At 36.6% G+C, this 19,746-nt stretch overlaps 2 protein-coding genes across 5 annotated transcripts in view; one reads left to right on the plus strand and one right to left on the minus strand.

Annotated features, from left to right (window-relative positions):
• Window positions 1-7,625, plus strand: part of st6gal2a (ST6 beta-galactosamide alpha-2,6-sialyltranferase 2a) — an 82,414-nt gene extending 74,789 nt beyond the window's left edge. For all 4 annotated transcript variants that reach the window (XM_051711253.1, XM_051711254.1, XM_051711256.1 and 1 more), the window contains exon 7: window positions 2,691-7,625. In XM_051711253.1, the coding sequence (XP_051567213.1) occupies window positions 2,691-2,938 (248 nt within the window). In that variant the 3' untranslated portion in view covers window positions 2,939-7,625. The remainder of the gene's footprint in view (window positions 1-2,690) is intronic.
• Window positions 884-19,746, minus strand: part of LOC127448606 (vertebrate ancient opsin-like) — a 45,642-nt gene continuing 26,779 nt past the window's right edge. The window contains exons 2-4 of the mRNA XM_051711274.1: window positions 16,863-17,188; window positions 10,093-10,326; window positions 884-1,900 (exon numbers count right to left, since the gene is read on the minus strand). Coding sequence (XP_051567234.1) covers window positions 1,688-1,900; window positions 10,093-10,326; window positions 16,863-17,188 — 773 coding nt within the window. The 3' untranslated portion in view covers window positions 884-1,687. The remainder of the gene's footprint in view (window positions 1,901-10,092; window positions 10,327-16,862; window positions 17,189-19,746) is intronic.

Genomic DNA, 19,746 nt, shown 5'->3' on the forward strand with positions numbered 1-19,746 from the left:
TGAACACAGTAACACGTTACTGTAATCAGATCACTTTTTTACTTTTTTTTTTTAAGTTATGTGAAGGACCACCCCTTTATTAAAGTTATTGTTTACATAATGTAATTACTTGCTTGCATATAGGATTTCAATTAATTATGGTTGACTTAAATTGTAACTTTGACGTCAAACAACAAATTCTGGGTTTGTTCCAAAACTTAGTGAGCTGCCTTGCTGTCTCCTGCCTACATAGTCAGCTGTCTTGTATGGCAGCAACCTAACTGAAATGAAGCCTCATACTGATTTGAAACACTCTACATAGGCAGCAACTCCTCGCATCATTCAGATAGCGCTCCTCATGCACAATGCACGGAAGACTTGACTCGCAACTAATTTGAATAGAGTTAAAGCGAGTTTTCTATCATATTAAACTATATTTTATCAATGCTTTCCAGTATTGAATGGAGTGTAAGTATATTTGTAATGGAAATTTCTCTTGCTTCATCCGCCATCTTGAATTTATTTTTCCACCGAGCTCATCACGGTGCATTCTGGGATCTCCTACCCAGGAAAGGATACATAGGTTGCAATCTTAGAACTTGGCCAGAATGAGATATCTCAGGAGGCAGCATAATTAAGATACCTACCTTTTGGACGCTCACTAGGTTTTGGAACAGACCCATTGTTTTGATCATGCTGAATGCGCTCTTTTTCCATGTTGTGCACCATTTGATTGACATGCATGTGCACACTCTATGAAGTATTTGAAGTGTAAAGATGACAGCGACATTTTATTGCCGGCTTACTGTTGGGACGAGAGGTTTTGCAAAATGTAAATAATTGCAATATCAGTACATAAAGTAAAATGTAAGTTTTTTTTTTTTTTTTTTTTTGTCCTCTGAACCACATTGAACAGCTCAGTCTATCCGTGTTCATAGCAGCCTGACATGAAACTATATGCTTATGACATTCTTCAAAGTGTTTAACATAAAATGCTCCTAAGCTTTGGACAATTTGTGTTCTGCTGCAGTTGTTATAGCCCGCAAAGAAAGAAGGAGAAAGAAAGAAAGAGAGTGAAAAAAGCACATTTACTTTTTACTGTGAAAAGTAAATTAAAGCCCTTGTTGAAAGAGAAGTAGTGAACAAGGTCAAGACAAAAGACAAGAGTTGAATGACAGAGCTATATTCAGTAAAGCAGGCAAAGATTGACCATCATCCACATGCTCTAAATCATCATGATGACATGGCAGCAAAGAGCAAATGCACATGCCAAGGTTCCCAGGGTCATGGAAATATCAGGAAATTTTATAATGGTCTTTTTTCCAGGCCTGGCAAAGTCATCAAAATTCATGAAATCCTGGAAGGTCATGGAAATTTCAAGACAGTTTAATTTGTTCTAGTTTTGCTTGGATCTAAAATTTGTCATTAGCTAGAAATTGCTAGAAAGGGTGCAAACTAGAAAGAGTGCAAACTCTATGAAATGATATTTAAAAATCCTTATCCAGTAATCGCAAACAACTGAAAGAGTCGTGGAAAGGTCATTGACATTCTTTGTTCAAAAGGTGAGGGAATCCTGTGGTGAAGTCTTGGTACAATCATGAAAATGCATTGAACAGATGATGTGGGAACCCTGATTTGCACAGAGCGGCAGTGGAACAACAGTGGCAGTATTGTTTTTGCAGGGGCTGCTGGGCTGTGATGGCCCAGTTTAGGGGCTGATCTCTGGGGGGTTGGTTCTTTCTGTGGCAGGAGTACTGCAGTCATGGTTGTGGATCCCAGTGGAGATCTGGGCAGTGCAGGCTACTGTGTTGCTGTAGACTCTACGATGAAGCTGGATGACCGTGGTCTTTGAGGGCATGGAATGACCATTCTGCACTGACCACCTCTGACAGCAGAACATCATTAGGAAACACCTGTAGAACTGTGGAGAAAAACAGGAGATATAAGAACTCACCTCCTAAGCACAAAAAGACTTAAGCATGAATTTTCACTGGAATTTTTTTTTTGCAACAATTTATTTATATTTTGGTCTGCGATTTATTCTTGTATGCCGCTAACCTTTCTCAGACAAAATATTTGGTCTGTGATTAATTCAGTATGCGATTCATTCAGGTATGGATGAAAAAAGCAAAATACAACCTGCTTTTGTTGAGGTATGCACATTTTTCCCAGAGACTGAGGCAAATTTGTCATGTTTGTTGTGAATAGTTTTGGTACAGAAAATTTTGACTTTTTTTTTCCTGCGATTCATTCAGGTATGCTATCCTTTCTCAGACAAAATATTTTTGTCTGCAATTCATTTAGGTATGCTAACATTTCTCTGAGACTGACGCAAATTAGTCTTGTTGGGTGTGAATAGTTTTGTTGAAAAAAATGTGACAGTATTTTCGTCTGCGATTCATTCAGGTATGCTAGTCCTTTCTCAGACAAAATATTTTCATCTGCAATTAATTTAGGTATGCTAACCTTTCTCAAAGACTGGTGAAAATTTGTCATGTTTGGTGTAAATGGTTTTAAAATATATTGTGACAAATATTTTTATCTGCAATTCATTCAGGTATGCTAACCTTTCTGTTGCCATTTTGTCATGTCATTTTCCCATTCTCTGACTGTCATAGTTTGAATTTATAAGAATATGTGAATGGGTGGGTGAATCTCATGTACTCTTGTGTGGGCTGGTTTGTTAATGTCCTATTTTGTTTGGCTTTCAGGCATCCTGCTAATGATGTCACTATGTGAACAGGTCCACGTGTACGAGTACATTCCTTCACTACGACAGACTGACCTGTGCCACTACCACGAGCGTTACTATGATGCAGCTTGCACTCTGGGTGCGTACCACCCCCTGCTCTACGAGAAGATGCTCATCCAGCGCATGAACATCGGCTCCGAGGACGACCTCAAGAGGAAAGGCAAGGTCACACTCCCCGGTTTCAAGAACATCCACTGTGAGCCCTGAACCCAGATAAAGACGCAATAACTGCCTTTGCAAAGCAGACGAGATCTGCAGACTTATGCAGCACTATGCAAAGTCAGACTTGCCAGCTGTTTAGAATTGATCATGTTGTAAGACTGGATGGAGTTCTGCAGGGCAAAACCATGTGTTGTAGGTCACTTAAAAATGCATTTCCTGAGCCTTTGTTAAAAAAGATGGTTAGAATAGCAATAGAGATGTCACGAGAACAGTCATTTTTATAAATCTGTGGATGTTTGTGGTGCTGAAAGCCAACAACAAAAAAACAGTATGTTATTTTTTTTTAATTGAAACTGTTTTTCACAGGGTTGGAAATGTTAGCAGTCATAGACACTGAAAGCAGCACTGTCAAAACGAGCATTCACACAAACTCACAATGACATGGGCACCACTTTTTTTTTTTTTTTCAGATTTAGATCTAAAAGAATTAATTAAAATTATTTGTCTATAGACTTTTTGTCATGTTATGATTGTAATTTTTTATTTTATTATTATTTTGTTCTGCTGTAATATTCACAACCCTTTTTGAGAATATTTGGCTCTTCTAAAACATTTTTCATAACTGTGGTAAATGATTTCTTCCTACTCTGCTTTAATGTTAGAGTCCTCCATTTTTAATAGCAAAGGCAGAATACTTAAACAAGTTGAATATTCCTCTTATTGAACAAGTCAGCAAAAAGGAGCTTTTGAAAAAAAAAAAAAATAATTGTTTCAATAAAGGAAAATGAGAGTTGGCTTAATTTTTAGTTCTTTTTTTAGCCATTTTCTACTTTGAAGAATCTGTCGTCATAGGCGGTTTACAGGAAATAGAGGGTTCTCCTTTTCAGAATAAGTGTTGATTAAGGATTTGATTGCTTGTACTGTGGATTTATTGCAGCACTGTAAATATTATCTGGGACTTTAAGGCTGCTTGGCAATATAAAAAGTACAGTGGTGATATTTAATATAAACCGAGGTAGCCTGGTCTTTTTTTAATGTCTTGTAACACCTAAAAATAAGAGGTTTTCTTGACTCCTGCTGGAGTCTTCTTTAAAGCGAATGAATTACCAAGGCATCTTTGCATTGTCTTCTCTTAAATGTGCAGTTGTTAATTTGAATTGATTCACTCTGTGGTTTGACGTGGATGTACATAGACTTTTTTTTGTTTTGTTTTTTAACAGAAGGAAAAACTTGAAGGTTTGTTAATTACTCGTTTGCATTGTTTCAATGTGTGCCATTTAAATAAGACAGAAAACTTACACGAGCTATTTTTTCTGTAGATCTGTTAAGGAGAGCTAAAGTCTGTTTTAATTGTTGTTGTATATTGTAGAAGTAAACTAGTATGGTAATTGATGATTTCACTCAGGAGCTAAAAATACTCAAACTTTGGTTTTCACCAGAGAGACATTTTTTTATCTTGTTGTTGTATAGACTGAGGAGCGTAAAGCTAATATTCAACCTTGTTTCCCCATGTTGGGGGTTTGTAGATGTATAGAAATTGGGCAGTGATTATTTCATTTAACTTTTTTCTTTTTTTTTTTTTTTTCTGTGGAATATTGAACAAGTAGGTTTGGATGTAATATACCATATTCCCTACACATACCACTGTTGTTAAAACAACTATAAGCCTCTGTTCCGAAACATAGTGAGCTGCCTACTTACATAGGCAGCTGTCTTTAAGGCAACACCCTAACTGAAATGGAACCTCATATCAGATTGATTTGTGACATTTTACATTGGCAGCAACTCTTTCAGTGACTCTACTCGAATTGATTGAGAGTTTGGCATTAGCATGTTGCTACGCCATAACAAACTGCATAAAATAGTTAGTTGCTAAAAATTTTAACCAACGTTTACAATTAACATTTCTCTTGCTTTGTTCGCCATATTGGATTATTTTTTTCCACTGAGCTGGTCACAGTCCATTACAGGATTACCTTCACCATGAAGGATAGCATAATGTAACATTATCCTACCTTTTGGAATAGCCTTCATGCTGGGTTGCATTTATGATGCCTTCAAATTCTGCTTATGGGAGGCTCACTAGTTTTGGAATAAAGATGTATACTGTGTTTTACTAAACCTACAATGTGTCTTTTCTAAATATGACTCACTGGTTGGGGCTAAATGACCAGGCATTTTTTTTATTGAAAGGGTAGTGGATAAAGTACAGGAAGTGGGGAAAAATGACAAAAACCAAACTCGAGCTTGTGTCACCTGCATGAACATCACCGCTCAATGTGTCAGGGCATCGGTGGAGCCTAACTGTTATACCATGGCCCTGACTAATAATTGTTTTTTAACATGTGATGGCCAAAATTGCTTTGTGACCTATGGAGGGACTAAAACTCTGCTTCCTCTTTTCTCAATTGTCAGTTTTTTTTTACTTCACGTTTGGAGGTAAAGTCATACGAGTCCTTCTTCTGTGAATGTCTTTTCGAAGCTTTTAATTTAGCATTTGGTATTTTAGCAGCAAAAAACCCAGTCACTGTTTCTTACAGAGAGAAGGCGACTTTAGATACAAGCATTATCTCAAGAGTATTATTTAAGTGTTTAGTGTAACATCTATTTTGCTTGATTTTTTTATGTTGTTGGTTGCTATGACTACTTTGGAGAGAATACAGAAAGAAATGTACAGTAAAGTAAAGTGCATAGAGCATGTGATGTAAAGCAGAGCTTGTTAGTATAAAAGATAAATATGCAGTTATGGAAATGTTAAGATTTAGCCATTTGTAATGGGAAAATGAGCTTGGTCTTTAGGGTTGTTTTTGAGCATATGGTCTTTGTAAAAAAATAAAAAAATATTTGCAGGTGATTTCACTGGCGAACTTTAGTGCAGCTTCAAGGATGTGCACAGTAGAATCCAGAGGACTGTGCCAAATGTTAAGTGTTTTCCTGGGTTTGTTAGAGTATGTGAATGGTACCGTATCTGTGGTACTGTACATCTGTGCTCAAGTCAGAAGTTTACATACACTTAGGTTGAAGTCATTAAAACTCATTTTTTTAACCACTCCACAGATTTCTTATTAGCAAACTATAGTTTTGGCAAGTTGTTTAAGACATCTACTTTGTGCATGATACAAGTAATTTTTCCAACAATTGTTTACAGACAGATTGTTTCACTTTTAATTGAGTATATCACAATTCCAGTGGGTCAGAAGTTTACATACAGTAAGTCAACTGTGCCTTTAATCAGCTCGGAAAATTCCAGAAAATGATGTCAATCCTTTAGGCAATTAGCCAATTAGCTTCTGATAGGCTAATTGTAGTCAATTGGAGGTACCTGTGGATGTATTTTAAGGCCTACCTTCAACCTCAGTGCCTCTTTGCTTGACAGCATAAGAAAATCAAAATAAATCAGCAAAGACCTCAGAAAAATAATTGTGGACCTCCACAAGTCTGGTTCATCCTTGGTATCACATTCATCTGTACAAACAATAGTACGCAAGTATAAACACCATGTGACCATGCAGCCATCATGCCGCTGAGGAAGGAGACTCATTCTGTCTCATAGAGATGAATGTAGTTTGGTGTGAAAAGTGCAAATCAATCACAGAACAACAGCAAAGGACCTTGTGAAGATGCTGGAGGAAACAGGAAGACAAGTATCTGTATTCACCGTAAAACGAGTCCTATAGCGACATAACATGAAATGTTGCTCAGCAAGGAATAAGCCAATGCTCCAAAACCGTTGTAAAAAAGCCAGACTACAGTTTGCAAGTGCACATGGGGACAAAGGTCTTACTTTTTGGAGAAATGTCCTCTGGTCTTATGAAACAAAAATGTAACTGGCCATAATGACCATTGTTATGCTTGGAGGAAAAAGTGTGAGGCTTCCAAGCCGAAGAACACCATCCCAACCGTGACGCATGGGAGTGGCAGCATCATGTTGTGGGGGTGCTTTGCTGCAGGAGGGACTGGTGCACTTCACAAAATAGATGGCATCATGAGGAAGGGAAATTATGTGTATATACTGAAGCAACATCTCAAGACATCAGACAGGAAGTTAAAGCTCAGTCGCAAATGGGTCTTTCAAATGGACAATGACCCCAAGCATGCCTCAAGTTGTGGCAAAATGGCTTAAGGACAACAAAGTCAAGGTATTGGAGTGGCCATCACAAAGCCCTGACCTCAATCCAATAGAAAATTTGTGGGCAGAACTGAAAAGGCTTATTTTTAGAAGCTTGTGGAAGGCTACCCAAAATGTTTGACCCAAGTTAAACAATTGAAAGGCAGTGCTACCAAATACTAACAAAGTGTATGTAAACTTCTGACCCACTGGGAATGTGATGAAAGAAATAAAACCTGAAATAAATCATTCTCCCTACAATTATTCTGACATTTCACATTCTTAAAATAGTGATCCTAACTGACCTAAGACAGGGAATGTTTTCTATGATTAAATGTCAGGAATTATGAAAAACTGAGTTTAAATGTATTTGGCTAAGGTGTATGTAAACTTCTGACTTCAACTGTTTATATGTGAATAGTCTTCATCTTTTGACTGTAAATATCTGCAATGTCAATAACAAGCCAGTTCACATTTAAAAGCCATGGGAGGTTTTATAATGATTATTTCTCCATATGTTAATACACATGTGTCATTGAATTACTTTTTAAGCTACTAAATGTTTGTGTATTTTTTGACCATTGTTTCTATATTAAAACCTTGACCATTACTTGACAAGAAAGATATTGTGTGTCAGTGGTATGGTAAATTTCTCTTTGTAAGTCTAAAGTATATGTAAATATAGCAGATAAGAAATCTTATGATTATCGGCTGTATTACAGATTATCCAGGGCTGTCTCAGTAGGAGCAGTAGGCAAGCATGCACAGTATTTTTATGGACCCTTTTCACATTTCTGGGTTTGGAATGGGAGACTAAGCTATAGCAGGGGAAACTTTGCCACTGGCCAATAAAGGTAAATGGGAGACCATAGGAGAAAAAATGTGCTTTCTCATTTGCTCCAACAGCAAAAAATAAAGTCCACTATTACATTTCTGTGACTTTCAAAAATTGGGAAAACAAAGAGTGAGAAATATGTCAGTCAAAATAGACAAAGATGCCAAATTTACAGTCACTCCCTCAGCAGCTGTATTTGAAACTGCACTAAATTGATGACTAGTTGGCATATGTTTTTTTAATACCAGGCTAATATTTCAATGAATTAAGTGATATAAATACACATTTAATCATTTAAAAATATGGTTTGCTAGATTTAACCTACTACTGGAAATTAGAGGTCGACCAATTAGTCGCTTTTACCAATTAATCAGTGCTGATAGTTGTTTTGCTTTTTTGTTGGAACTATCGGTTAAAGGAATGTTCCGGGTTCAACACAAGTTCTGCTCAATCGACAGCATTTGTGGCGTAATATTGATTACCACAAAAATTTATTTTTACTTGCCCCTCATTTTCTAAAACATGGGTTGCAGAGAGGCACTTACAATGGAAGTGAATGGGGGCCAATTTTTTTAACATTTTAAATACTTGCTGTTTCGAAAATATAACCACAAGACATAAACAATATGTGTGTTAACATGATTTTAGTATGATAAAATCACTTACTAACCTTTTCTGTGTAAAGTTATAGCCAATTTTACAATTTTGCTGCCATGACGATGTAATGTCAACAATGACTAAAAATGACTATTTCAACAACTTTACAGCTCAAATAATACTTGGGTTTTAACAAAAGAATTAATGTAAGTGCTTTTATAAAATTATAAGGTTCACTTTTCTGCCTTTAAACCCTTCAAAAATTGGTCCTATTCACTTCCATTGTAAGTGCCTAACTGTAATCTAAATTTTTGCTTTTTATTAAAGAGAAGGAGGGATGAGTTGCAATATATTTTTGTGGTGATCAACATTATGCCACAAATGCTGTCAATTAAGCTGAACTTGTACTGAACTCAGAATATACCTTTAATGGCAAAATTAACACCAATAGTTTTGGCCACACCCTCTGTGGGCCAAACCTTTCATCTGGTGAATATATAGGCTATAAAAAGATTAATTTGGTGAATAATTTACAATTATTTATACGAAATGTTATAAAAATACACATACTGTATGAACCATAGACATTAGTAAACGTTTATTTATATAACCTTTATTAATGGTTGAGTTCATGTTGATTATGAGTGTCCCTAGAGAAAAGGAAAAAGTCAGTTATTATAAAACTGGAAACTAGACAATTGACAAGTGATTGCTGATGATCTATTGTTAATGAATTACTGTTCATGCAGTATTTATTAGCCTCTATGACAGTGTTTGCTCTATAGTATTTCTACTGCAATACATTGTAGATGATTGTAAGAGTGCTTGTTTTGTTTCCCTTGTGTGTTTGTGTGAGCTGGAAGCACAGACATTTTTTTAATTAGAGTCTTGCGTTATACATGAAATTGTAATTTTTTTTAGTTTTTATTGGGATTTTGGTTGCACAGTAAAACCGCATCTGGGATTTTACTCATTTTGGATTTATGAAACCTCTGTGATGTATGTCTGTGCCTATCACAGTAAGGAAAGATTTTTTATATACACTACCGGTCAAAAGTTTTGAAACACTTGAAATTGATGACTTGGACCAAATAATAAAGAAAAGCAGCCAATAAGCGCCCAACATAGATGGAAACTCCTTCAATACTGTTTAAAAAGCATCCCAGGGTGATACCTCAAGAAGTTGGTTGAGAAAATGTCAAGAGTACATGTCTGCAAATTCTAGGCAAAGGGTGACTACTTTGAAGATGCTAAAATATAACACAGTTTTGATTTATTTTGGATTTTTATAGTCACAACATAATTCCCATAGTTCCATTTGTTATTCCATAGTTTTGATGACTTTATTATTATTCTAAAATGTGAAGAGAAACAATTATAATAAAGAATGAGTAAGTGTTTCAAAACTTTTGACCGGTAGTGTATATATATATATATATATATATATATATATATATATACACACAATCAAAAAAGCAATTTTAAAAACGAATGGCTGATTAATCGGGTGTTTGCCTTTTCCAACACTTTAGTTATCTTTATCGCCAAAATCCACTACAGGTTGACCTCTGGTGGAAATATGCTAAAAATGTCTATGAAAAGGGTCCATCAGGGATAGAATTTTACCTTATACCTAGTTGTTTGAAATGGACATCTTACCTGTTTGTTCATGAGGATGTATATTAAAGGGTTAATGACTGTGCTGCTCTTGGCAAGTAGAGAGGGCACCACACTGGCAACAGGTGAAATAATTCCTGGCCGGCCAAATGTGGCCATCATGGCCACAATGCCGTATGGCATCCAGCACAAAAGGTAACACACCACGGTGGTGATAACCATAAATAAAACATGGTATTCTCTTTTGCGGGCTGCCGTCTTGCGAATCTTCCCTACCTGAGAAAGAGACACACAGAGACAGTTTCATGTGAATTGTGAATGGGGGAGTTTCTTGGTACAAGTGATTTTGAAAATGGCATCTCTTCTTAATTGTGCACTCAATTTGTGCCTCGTTAAAAAACTGACCAAGGCTAGACTGTTGCAGCAATGCATTGTCATCAACTCTTAATGTGCTATGTTGGCCAACTTCTGCTAACAAAGAATCCCTAACCTTACATTAATGAAAGATGACTGACTCTCACCCTTTAAATGCATATGACACTGTGGGTAAAAGTAAGTTCTTGCGTGTCTTTGATGCTATTCCTTTTAAAGAACCCTTCAAAAATGAGGCATGCTCCTTCATGAAGAGACACCATGCTGACTGATACTCCAAAGAGTTGTATAAGCCAAAACACTGGAACCATGGGAGTACATTTTATAGTATCTGGTGATGAATGTCTTTCTAAAAGGACAAGGTCATTACAAAGAGCGTACATTTATGTAAATTGGTCTGATTTATCTTTGAAGTATGCAGAATTTCAACTTCTAAACCCTTGATTACCAAAGCCAGATATTTTGCAAATATGGTTGCACAATTATTAATATATTACTGTTATCACTTCTGTGATTTATATTCAGGCCACATAAAGTAGTGATGAGAATCCTTACATCCACCTTGAAATCACTTCCAAGTATGTAGTATCAAAAGACATCTTAGAAGGGTTGGACAAATTCTGGATTTAAGGATTGAGTCCCTTTCAAATTATGAGTAGGAGTTTAATTTGAATTGGCCACGCCCCACAGGATGTTGAATTGGAATGACAAGAGGAATTTACTGCATTGCAGTCCAAAGAAATTCAACACAGTCACATAACAGATTCATTTTATTAGCACAGACAACTTCTTTGTTTTATTTAAGGTTTACTTCATGTTGTTTGGCTCTATTTCAAAGACTCTGGGGTAAATTAGAGGATAGGAAATGTGTTTTTCTACCATAGTCCATAAAATGAATGTTAATTTATTAAATACAATGATAACACTTTAATTTAAGGTTATATTTGTTAACATTAGAAAATGCATGAAGTATCATGAACTAACAGTTAGCAATATTTTTTAAACTTTTTTTTACATTTCATTTATTGCAATTTTTTTTAATAATAATTGATTCAAAATACATTAATGTTAACGTTTACACCTCTTTATTTAAAAAATATATTAGAAATATATATTAGAAACGTATATATATATATATATATATATATGTACATATATAGAAATCAACATTAAGATTTTTAAATATTGTAAAAATGTTGTTTATTTTTAGCTACAACTAATACAGTTAATTTAATATTAACAAATACAACCTTATTGTATATGGTGGGCCAAATTATTCAAAATAAAATAATTAAATAAATATTAAAGAATAAATAAATCTTAAAATACATAATGAAATAGTTACTACAATAGAACAAAATCATTAAATTAATCATTGTATCACTAAATTTATCAATTAATGTCCCCTTGTTTTTCACTTTAGCATTATCTTTGAGTTGATTTTTCATTCAAGCATTAGTTTTGTGTCTGTTCATTTCATTTTCAGGGTTATGATCACTCAACAACAACACCTTTCAAAATGTTTCTTCTTTTTTTCTTTTTTTTTCACACCAACACTATGACTACTTGGAGCAATAACAGAATGTTGACAATCACTTAATTTAAAACCATATGAAAATTTAAGGGAAATGTTGGCCAAAATAAATGAACGTAATATTGGCTTGGTGTTGATTCTGTGAGAGAAGGTCATTATGGAAGAGGACGTCATACTTTTAACTGTAACTCTGAAAATTAAAAGACAAAAAATCTCATACCTGCATGACAACAACCCAAAGATACTGCTAAAATGAAAATAGACCCAAACCAGTGCAAAAAAATTAAATAAAATACAAGATATTTACTGATTTAGTTAGTGATTTATTGATTAATTTTATTTTAATGTTTTTAACACTTTCATAATGTCTTTAATAACTTATACAAATATTTAAATAATTACTTAATGGTTTCATTTTGAGTAATTTGGCCCTCCATAATTGTAAAGTGTTGCCAATAAAAGAGTGTATATACAAATTTTCCACAGGTGGCATTCAAATTTTTTAGTATCATATAATGATATATCTAATGTCTCTGAAAATACCACAGTAAGTTATTTATGTATTTTAAATAGGTGAGTATGTTTATGGGTAAAACAGAAAAATTAAATGTATTATTATTTAAAAAAAAAAAAAAAAAAAAATAATAAAAGTAATTCAAATATAATTGTATTTTAATTCTACTTTCTTCTTCAAATTCGAAATTCAATTCTGCACCCTGTTTGCTGCCTCAGTTAAAATTGAGGAATTGAATTGGTATTTAAAAGGCATTCTACATGTTGCACAACTCCTACATGAAGTCCAGTGCTTCCTCTGTAACCTTCCTCTCTTGTTCAGACATGCTTACAAATCTCCCAGTATTGACAACTGTAACCACACTTGCTTTGTGTAATTGTGCAACTGGGACGAAACTAGTCCATTTGGTCCATGTGATTATCTCCTCTACCAAGGGATATAAAACTCTTCAACTGAGCTATCGATCTTTGCTATCCAAGACTGAGTGAAGAAAAGAGAGAAGGTGTAGAAACTAAATGAGGCTGATTGGATCAGTCACATTCCACAGAGAGTAATGTTCATAGGAGAGTAAAGAGACAGCATTGGAATGGGGTAACAGTGTCTCCAGGATTTTTCTGTTAGGGATGCTAAGGCAGGTGGGGCTTCAGAGCCAGAGGGGGTGCTAAAATTTTGTAATGAATGCATAAACCGCAGCTATAAACTCTTCTAAACAACATGCAGTTTCAGCCATCTAGCATTGCTTAGATACAGCACAGCTCATTAAAAGACGTGTTGTGGATACATTTGACTTATTATTTTTTCTCATTATATTTTTCTCAGCCTTAAGAAAATTGTCTGAGGAAATGAATGATTCTTTTGTTACTTATCGCTTGTTTTTCAAGACAGAAGAAGCACGAATCACAGCTATGTCAGTTTGGTAAAACATTTAAACTAAGACTGATAATTGGGACAAAATGCATCCCGACTGTACCTCCGGCAGGACGAGGGACTCGGCTCGTAAAATCGGGACTGTCTCGGTTTTATTGGGACATCTGGTCATGTCAATTAAAGCGTATCATAGATTAGATGCTTATAATTAATCCTTAGCAGAAATGGCTGGAATATTTGTTCGCTCCCCTTAAAATCAATGAAGTTGATAACGATGCAAGTGCGTGACTTGCGCAGCTTCATTCTTTATAATGGCCGCGATCTATAAGGTCACTTTTTGGGCACTTAAAGACATATCCACCAGCTAGACTCTTCATGGCAAACTTTCAAGTAGTTATAAAAAATGCTGTTCACCTACCAGAGATAAACTGTGTGCTATAGTACATATCCTTCAACTGTTGTTAGTACTGCACGTATCCACACGTCTCGCTTCACTGCTACGCTTCCTGAACACCAGGCTCAAACTGAGGCTGTCTACTTGTGTTAATGTCCTCTAAACTATTTTGAGGTGTGTCTGAAGTCCGTGGTCTTTTGCATCATATTAGATAGCATTCTATTGTGATCGATGTTGATGATCAACTTCAAATGATCGCTAATGCACGCCTTTACCTGAGTACATAGCCTAATTGACTCCTCCCCTCTAACAAATATAATCAAGACCATAGAGTTTGTTTTATCCATATACACTCACATTTTAATCATATTAATAAATTTCAGCTTTTTAATTATTTATTTTATAATATTTATGGAAAGTAAAAGTGAGAGTAAAAAACATTACATCTTTAGGAAATCCTTGATGTGGGTGTGCCGATCCTATGCAAATTTCTTATGTGGCAATAGCCCCAGCAAGCCCTGCCATAGGTTAAGAATCTTAGCTTGTAATGCAAATGCCGCAGGTGTATTCCCAAGCAGTTGAAACTGAAGAACAAAATGTTACTGTTATCAAATTATATCCAACTGAGCTTTATTAGCCTTGTACAGTAAGCAATGCACCTCACCCTAGGCTTCAAGGTCCAACATGAACACACAGGAAGTTGCTATGTTGTTTCCGAGAGTTCTGATACACGAGGATTGGCCACATTATACCGACTCACCGACAAGCACCATCTCCAAACAGACATTTTTGCATCACTCTAGCATGTTTACCTTCCTCCCCTTTGGCACAATCGGATGCACCCCTCCATGGACATAACACCCAGAAAATGGGGTTCACTTGTTCCCATACGCCTATCAATGCCATTGCATTGAAATCAGTGAATGGGACATCCTTTAAAATTCCTCCTGTTGTGCTCCACAGAAGAAAGTCATATGGGTTTGGAAAACATGAGGTTGAATAAATGACAGAACTTTAATTTTTGGGTAAACTATTTCGTTAAACAACTTGCACATCAGTGCCTTATTACCATATTTGCCTTTCTAACATACAAAAATAGGCCAACATTTTATTCTTCTTGTGTTGCTAACTTTAAAATCCTAAGGACATTGAGATTGAGATTCAAAGTAAACATCTTAGCCTCATGTCCATTCCTGCTCCAATAACTAGACATCTCTGGGTGAGAATATGTAAAGGTTTGTGGGAAAGAGTTCTCCTGTAATGCACTACATGTACACGGGTATTGTGATCTTCAGGGGAGACAACCTAGATGAGAACACAAATCATAGAACCAGTCATGATTTATTGGAGGCACTTCTGATTTTAGATTAGAGCAGTGGGAAAAGTCTGGCATCAGGGTAACCCCTGGCCCAAAATAACAAACAAAGTAATCTTGGGGAAAAAAAAAACAAGTTGTGGTGCAGTGGACTGTGTTACAATATATCTTGTGTGGACACATAAGAGTTGTTGTCTTATGGGTACCTGGGTTTGAGTTCAGCCTGAGTCATTTCCTGATCCCATCCGCTTCTCTCACACCTACTTTCTTGTCTACACTGAAGGTTAGAGCAAGGTATTTTTTAATCTGATTGTGAAAGCAGTCATGGGCTTACACGGTAATTACTCTTCTATTGAGCTGTTTTTTAAAGTATGCCCATGTAGTATTTCCATGTTTGAATTGTTTAAATGTATACTCTAAAAATTAAAAGATCCTCAAGGTACCATTTGAGGTTCCTCAATTGCACCTTTTCAGTTCTCCAAGAAACTTGCTCAGACTGTCACCTTGTACACAAAGGACTTCAACATTTAATATTTTAAGAGTCTTAACCCTTTCCCTTATGTTACTGAAGAAACCCTTGACAGTCTTTCAAGGTCTAGCAGGAAATAAGAGACGTTCAATGTTTGAACATATGGTGCTTAATTTTTAGGTGTATCATTTGCATTATAGATGGAGCATCCTTCATATTTTCATCCAAAAAGTCACAGGTGAAATTATGTCTTGATTAACATTAAATCAAACAGTAGACATGACAACGATAAACTGTGTATATCAGGATCTGTCACGGTAGCTCTTATGAAGGTAAAAATAATCTGTTCCTCTCAAACCAGAGTATAATTTTTACTTTATCCTCCTCACAGCATCCAGCCGAACCCAATTACATTCCAGTGACTATAACACCCAGGTAATACAGCATCTAAATCCAATCAAACTCTGCCATATTCATGATGCATTCTCAAAGAGGTTTCTAAAGGTAATAGCCATTATGTGCAGCATCACTGCCTCAGCATGGTGACGGAGCTGTGACAGAGCTTGCTTTAAGAATTTTATTTTTTCAATATGTTGCATGAAGCGCTTGCAAAGAGAGCATAAAATTAAAAAAAGAAAAAAAAAACATGTAGCTCAGGTGATAGAAAATCACTTTTTTGCGCATTTCTGTCACCATGGCAACATATAGCTTTTTTGTTCTTTCAGTTGTGTTAAAGGTTAACCCTTCAAAGCATTTTCATTTCTCATTTATTGCTTTCAGAAGGAAGAACTTCTTAAGAGTTGGTATTTGAAAATATCAGTGTTTCTTAGTTGGATCAAACAAATGCATTAGCCTCATCAACATCAACTGCCCAGTCTGTTCACTAACCCTCTAATGATACTGATAATACATATGCCAACAGTCAAATGTCTTTTTATGTGGCTGTGGATTCTCAAGGTAATTCTTGTAAAGTCAACTCATTTTGTAGAAAGCTAGCAATTCAAAGTAAATATCTTTCCACTGTGAAGTATAACAATGTAATGAAAAGTCAGAAACAGCTGACTTAAATTGTCACTGTGCTTGCCTTAGTATTTCTATTTGTTATTATTTATTGTACTGAGCAGCTAACACATTTGCTAAAAAGTCAGCTATCATTTAATATCTAGTGGCATACATTTGTGCTTCAGATTATATAACATAAAATCACACTCTTGGCCATTCAATTCAGACCTAGGGTTTTCAGAAATGTAAAGAATTTTTACCTCTTATCTCGTGCTGTTTTCTGGCTAAAAAGACACACAGCATAGAATCACAGAGAAAAGATTAGTGTACTCAGTAGAATCTTACCTGCTTGACGGCATGCAGCAGTCTCCCATAGCAGTAGACCATGATGAGCACTGGAAGGCCCAGGCAGAATATAAACAAGCAGATGATGTAGGCATGGGACTGGGTTGTACGCTGGGTCCATGACACAGAGCAGCTTGTTCCCGCTCCCTCCAGCCCATAACTACTCCAGCCCAGAAGGGGTGGCACTGTCCAGATCAAAGAGTACAGCCAGGAACCCCCTACTGCCAGCAGAGGTTTGCGATAATCAGGACTGCGTTTATGATACACTGTCAATGTACTGTAGCGGTCGTAGGAAAGAACCACCAAGGATATCAGAGACACGATGCCTGAGCAAGAGAAAGAGAGAAAGTGAAAGTGAAGAAAATAAGTGCGGTCCTTGCGCTTTGAAGTAAAATTAACTGTATTACCAAAACGCAATACAAACACAACTTCAATAAGAACACAGATTTGGTAGCATTATTTTGGGAACACAAGGGAATTTATAAGGCTTTATTATTATGATTATTATTATCTTTACATTTATAATTGTCTTTAGTTCTTAATCTGTAGGCTATTAGTAATTTTCCACCTGTTGTAGTTGATGGATGCTTGCGTGATGGCAAATGGAGCCATTGGAGATGGTAAATGTTTGGAATTGGGGAGGTGGTTAAGTAGGATTTTGTGATCACTTTGATATTTAAATTGCTTTTTTCATTTAGTTTAAAGTGCAATTTGAATTTAGAAATGTCTTTTGTTTATGTTTTTCATGTTTCAATAAATTAAGAAATTTTTTAAAGCAAAATCAATAAAGAAAAAAATATTCACCGGCAAGGGGTTGATGATATAATCGTATATCACAATATTTTTTAAGGCGATTATCGATAAAATATTTGTTACATATCGCCAAGCCCTAGTGGTATGTCAACTTTTGACTCTCCCAGTACACACACACTCGAAACATTGATGGATTTCACGTCATGCCTTCCCAAACAGTCCATAATTTTGGTGTCGTATTGAAATCATCCCTCTTTTTTCATAAAAACATTGCCTTGCCTTCCATTTACATAACATCACACACCTCCACGCTTACCATGACTGATGGTGTAACTTCGGTTCTTGCTTTCATAGACTCCCATTTAGACTACTAAAATGCCTTACTCATCGGCCTACCCAATAAAACATTACAAGACAATGTTGCCAAAGGATGAGATTACAGATTGTGACAGAACAGATATTACAAATCAGAAATAAATGTAATACAGTTCTTGTAAAATCAAATCAAATCCCTTTATTGTCACTCAACCATATACACAAGTGCAACAGTGGTTGAAAGTCTTGGGTGCGGTTCCAAGCAACATAGCAGTATGACAATTACAATAAACATCTGATTTACACATAACATAATTTACACATCTTGTTACACAACACAATATACAATATACACCTAATAATATACAATATACAGTATACACAAAATAAGAAGACTGTATACAATAAAAATGTACTGTAATGTAATCAGTGGAAATAAATATGAAGTGTTGTGTTGACATTCAGCTGTCGGTTGATAGTCAGTTACCAGTGTGTCATTAAGAGAAGTATAAAATGTTAGTCCAGTCTGAGGCTAATAAAGTGCGGTGCTGATATATGTATCGTGAGCGATCAAGAGTTCAGAAGTCTGATTGCTTGGGGGAAGAAGCTGTCATGAAGTCGGCTGGTGCGGGTGCTGATGCTGCAATATCGCCTGCCTGATGGTAGCAGTGAGAGCAGCCCATGGCTCGGGTGGCTGGAGTCTCTGACGATCCTTTTTTCACACACCGCCTGGTATAGATGTCCTGGAGGGAAGCTCACCTACAATGAGGTGTCTGGCAGTTCGCACCGCCCTTTGCAGGGCTTTGCGGTTGAGGGTGGTGCTGTTGCCGTATCAGGCAGTGATGTAGCCAGTCAGGATGCTCTCTACAGTGCTGGTGTAGAACTGTGTGAGGATGTGGTGGTTCATTCCAAACTTCCTCAACCATCTCAGGAAGAGGAGGTGCTGGTGAGCCTTCTTCACAACGGCCTCAGTGTGGATGGAGTTTCTCAGTGATGTGGACACTGAGGAACTTGAAGCTGCTGACTCTCTCCACCGGTGCTCCATTGATGGTGATAGGGCTGTGTTCTCTGTCTTTTCTCCTGAAGTCCACCACAAGCTCCTTGGTCTTACTGATGTTGAGGGAGAGGTTGTGCTCCTGACACCAGCGTGCCAGCGAGTGTGCACCTCCTCTCTGTAGGCTGTTTCATCATTGTCAGTGATCAGACCTACCACCGTCGTATCATCAGCAAACTTAATGATGGCATTGGAGCTATGTGTTGCCACATAGTCATGTGCGTACAGGTAACACAGGAGTGGGCTGAGAACACAGCCCTGCAGGGCTCCAGTGTTGAGGGTCAGTGATGAGGAGATGTTGCTGCCCACACCTGGCATCTGCTTGACAGGAAGTCCAGCTGCACAGTGAGCTGTTTATGCCCAGAGCCCAGAGTTTCACATCAAGCTTGGAGGGCACTATGGTGTTGAATGCTGAGCTGTAGTCAACAAACAGCATTCTCACATATGTGTTCCTTTTTTCAAGGTGGGAGAGAGCAGTGTGTAATGTAGATGCAATGGCATCATCAGTGGAGTGGTTGCTGCGGTAAGCAAACTGCAGTGAGTCCAGTGAGGCAGGCAGCACAGAGCAGATGTAATCTCTGATTAGCCTCTCAAAGCATTTGCTGATGATGGGGTCAGAGCAACAGGATGCCAGTCATTTAAGCAAGTGATTTTGGATTGCTTTGGTACAGGCACAATGGTAGACATTTTAAAGCATGTGGGGACCACAGACAAGGCGAGGGAAATGTTGAAAATGTCTGTAAAAACACCAGCCAGTTGGTT

The sequence above is a fragment of the Myxocyprinus asiaticus genome, chromosome 11 (genome assembly GCF_019703515.2).
Source record: "Myxocyprinus asiaticus isolate MX2 ecotype Aquarium Trade chromosome 11, UBuf_Myxa_2, whole genome shotgun sequence".
Classification (NCBI taxonomy): Eukaryota; Metazoa; Chordata; class Actinopteri; order Cypriniformes; family Catostomidae; genus Myxocyprinus; species Myxocyprinus asiaticus.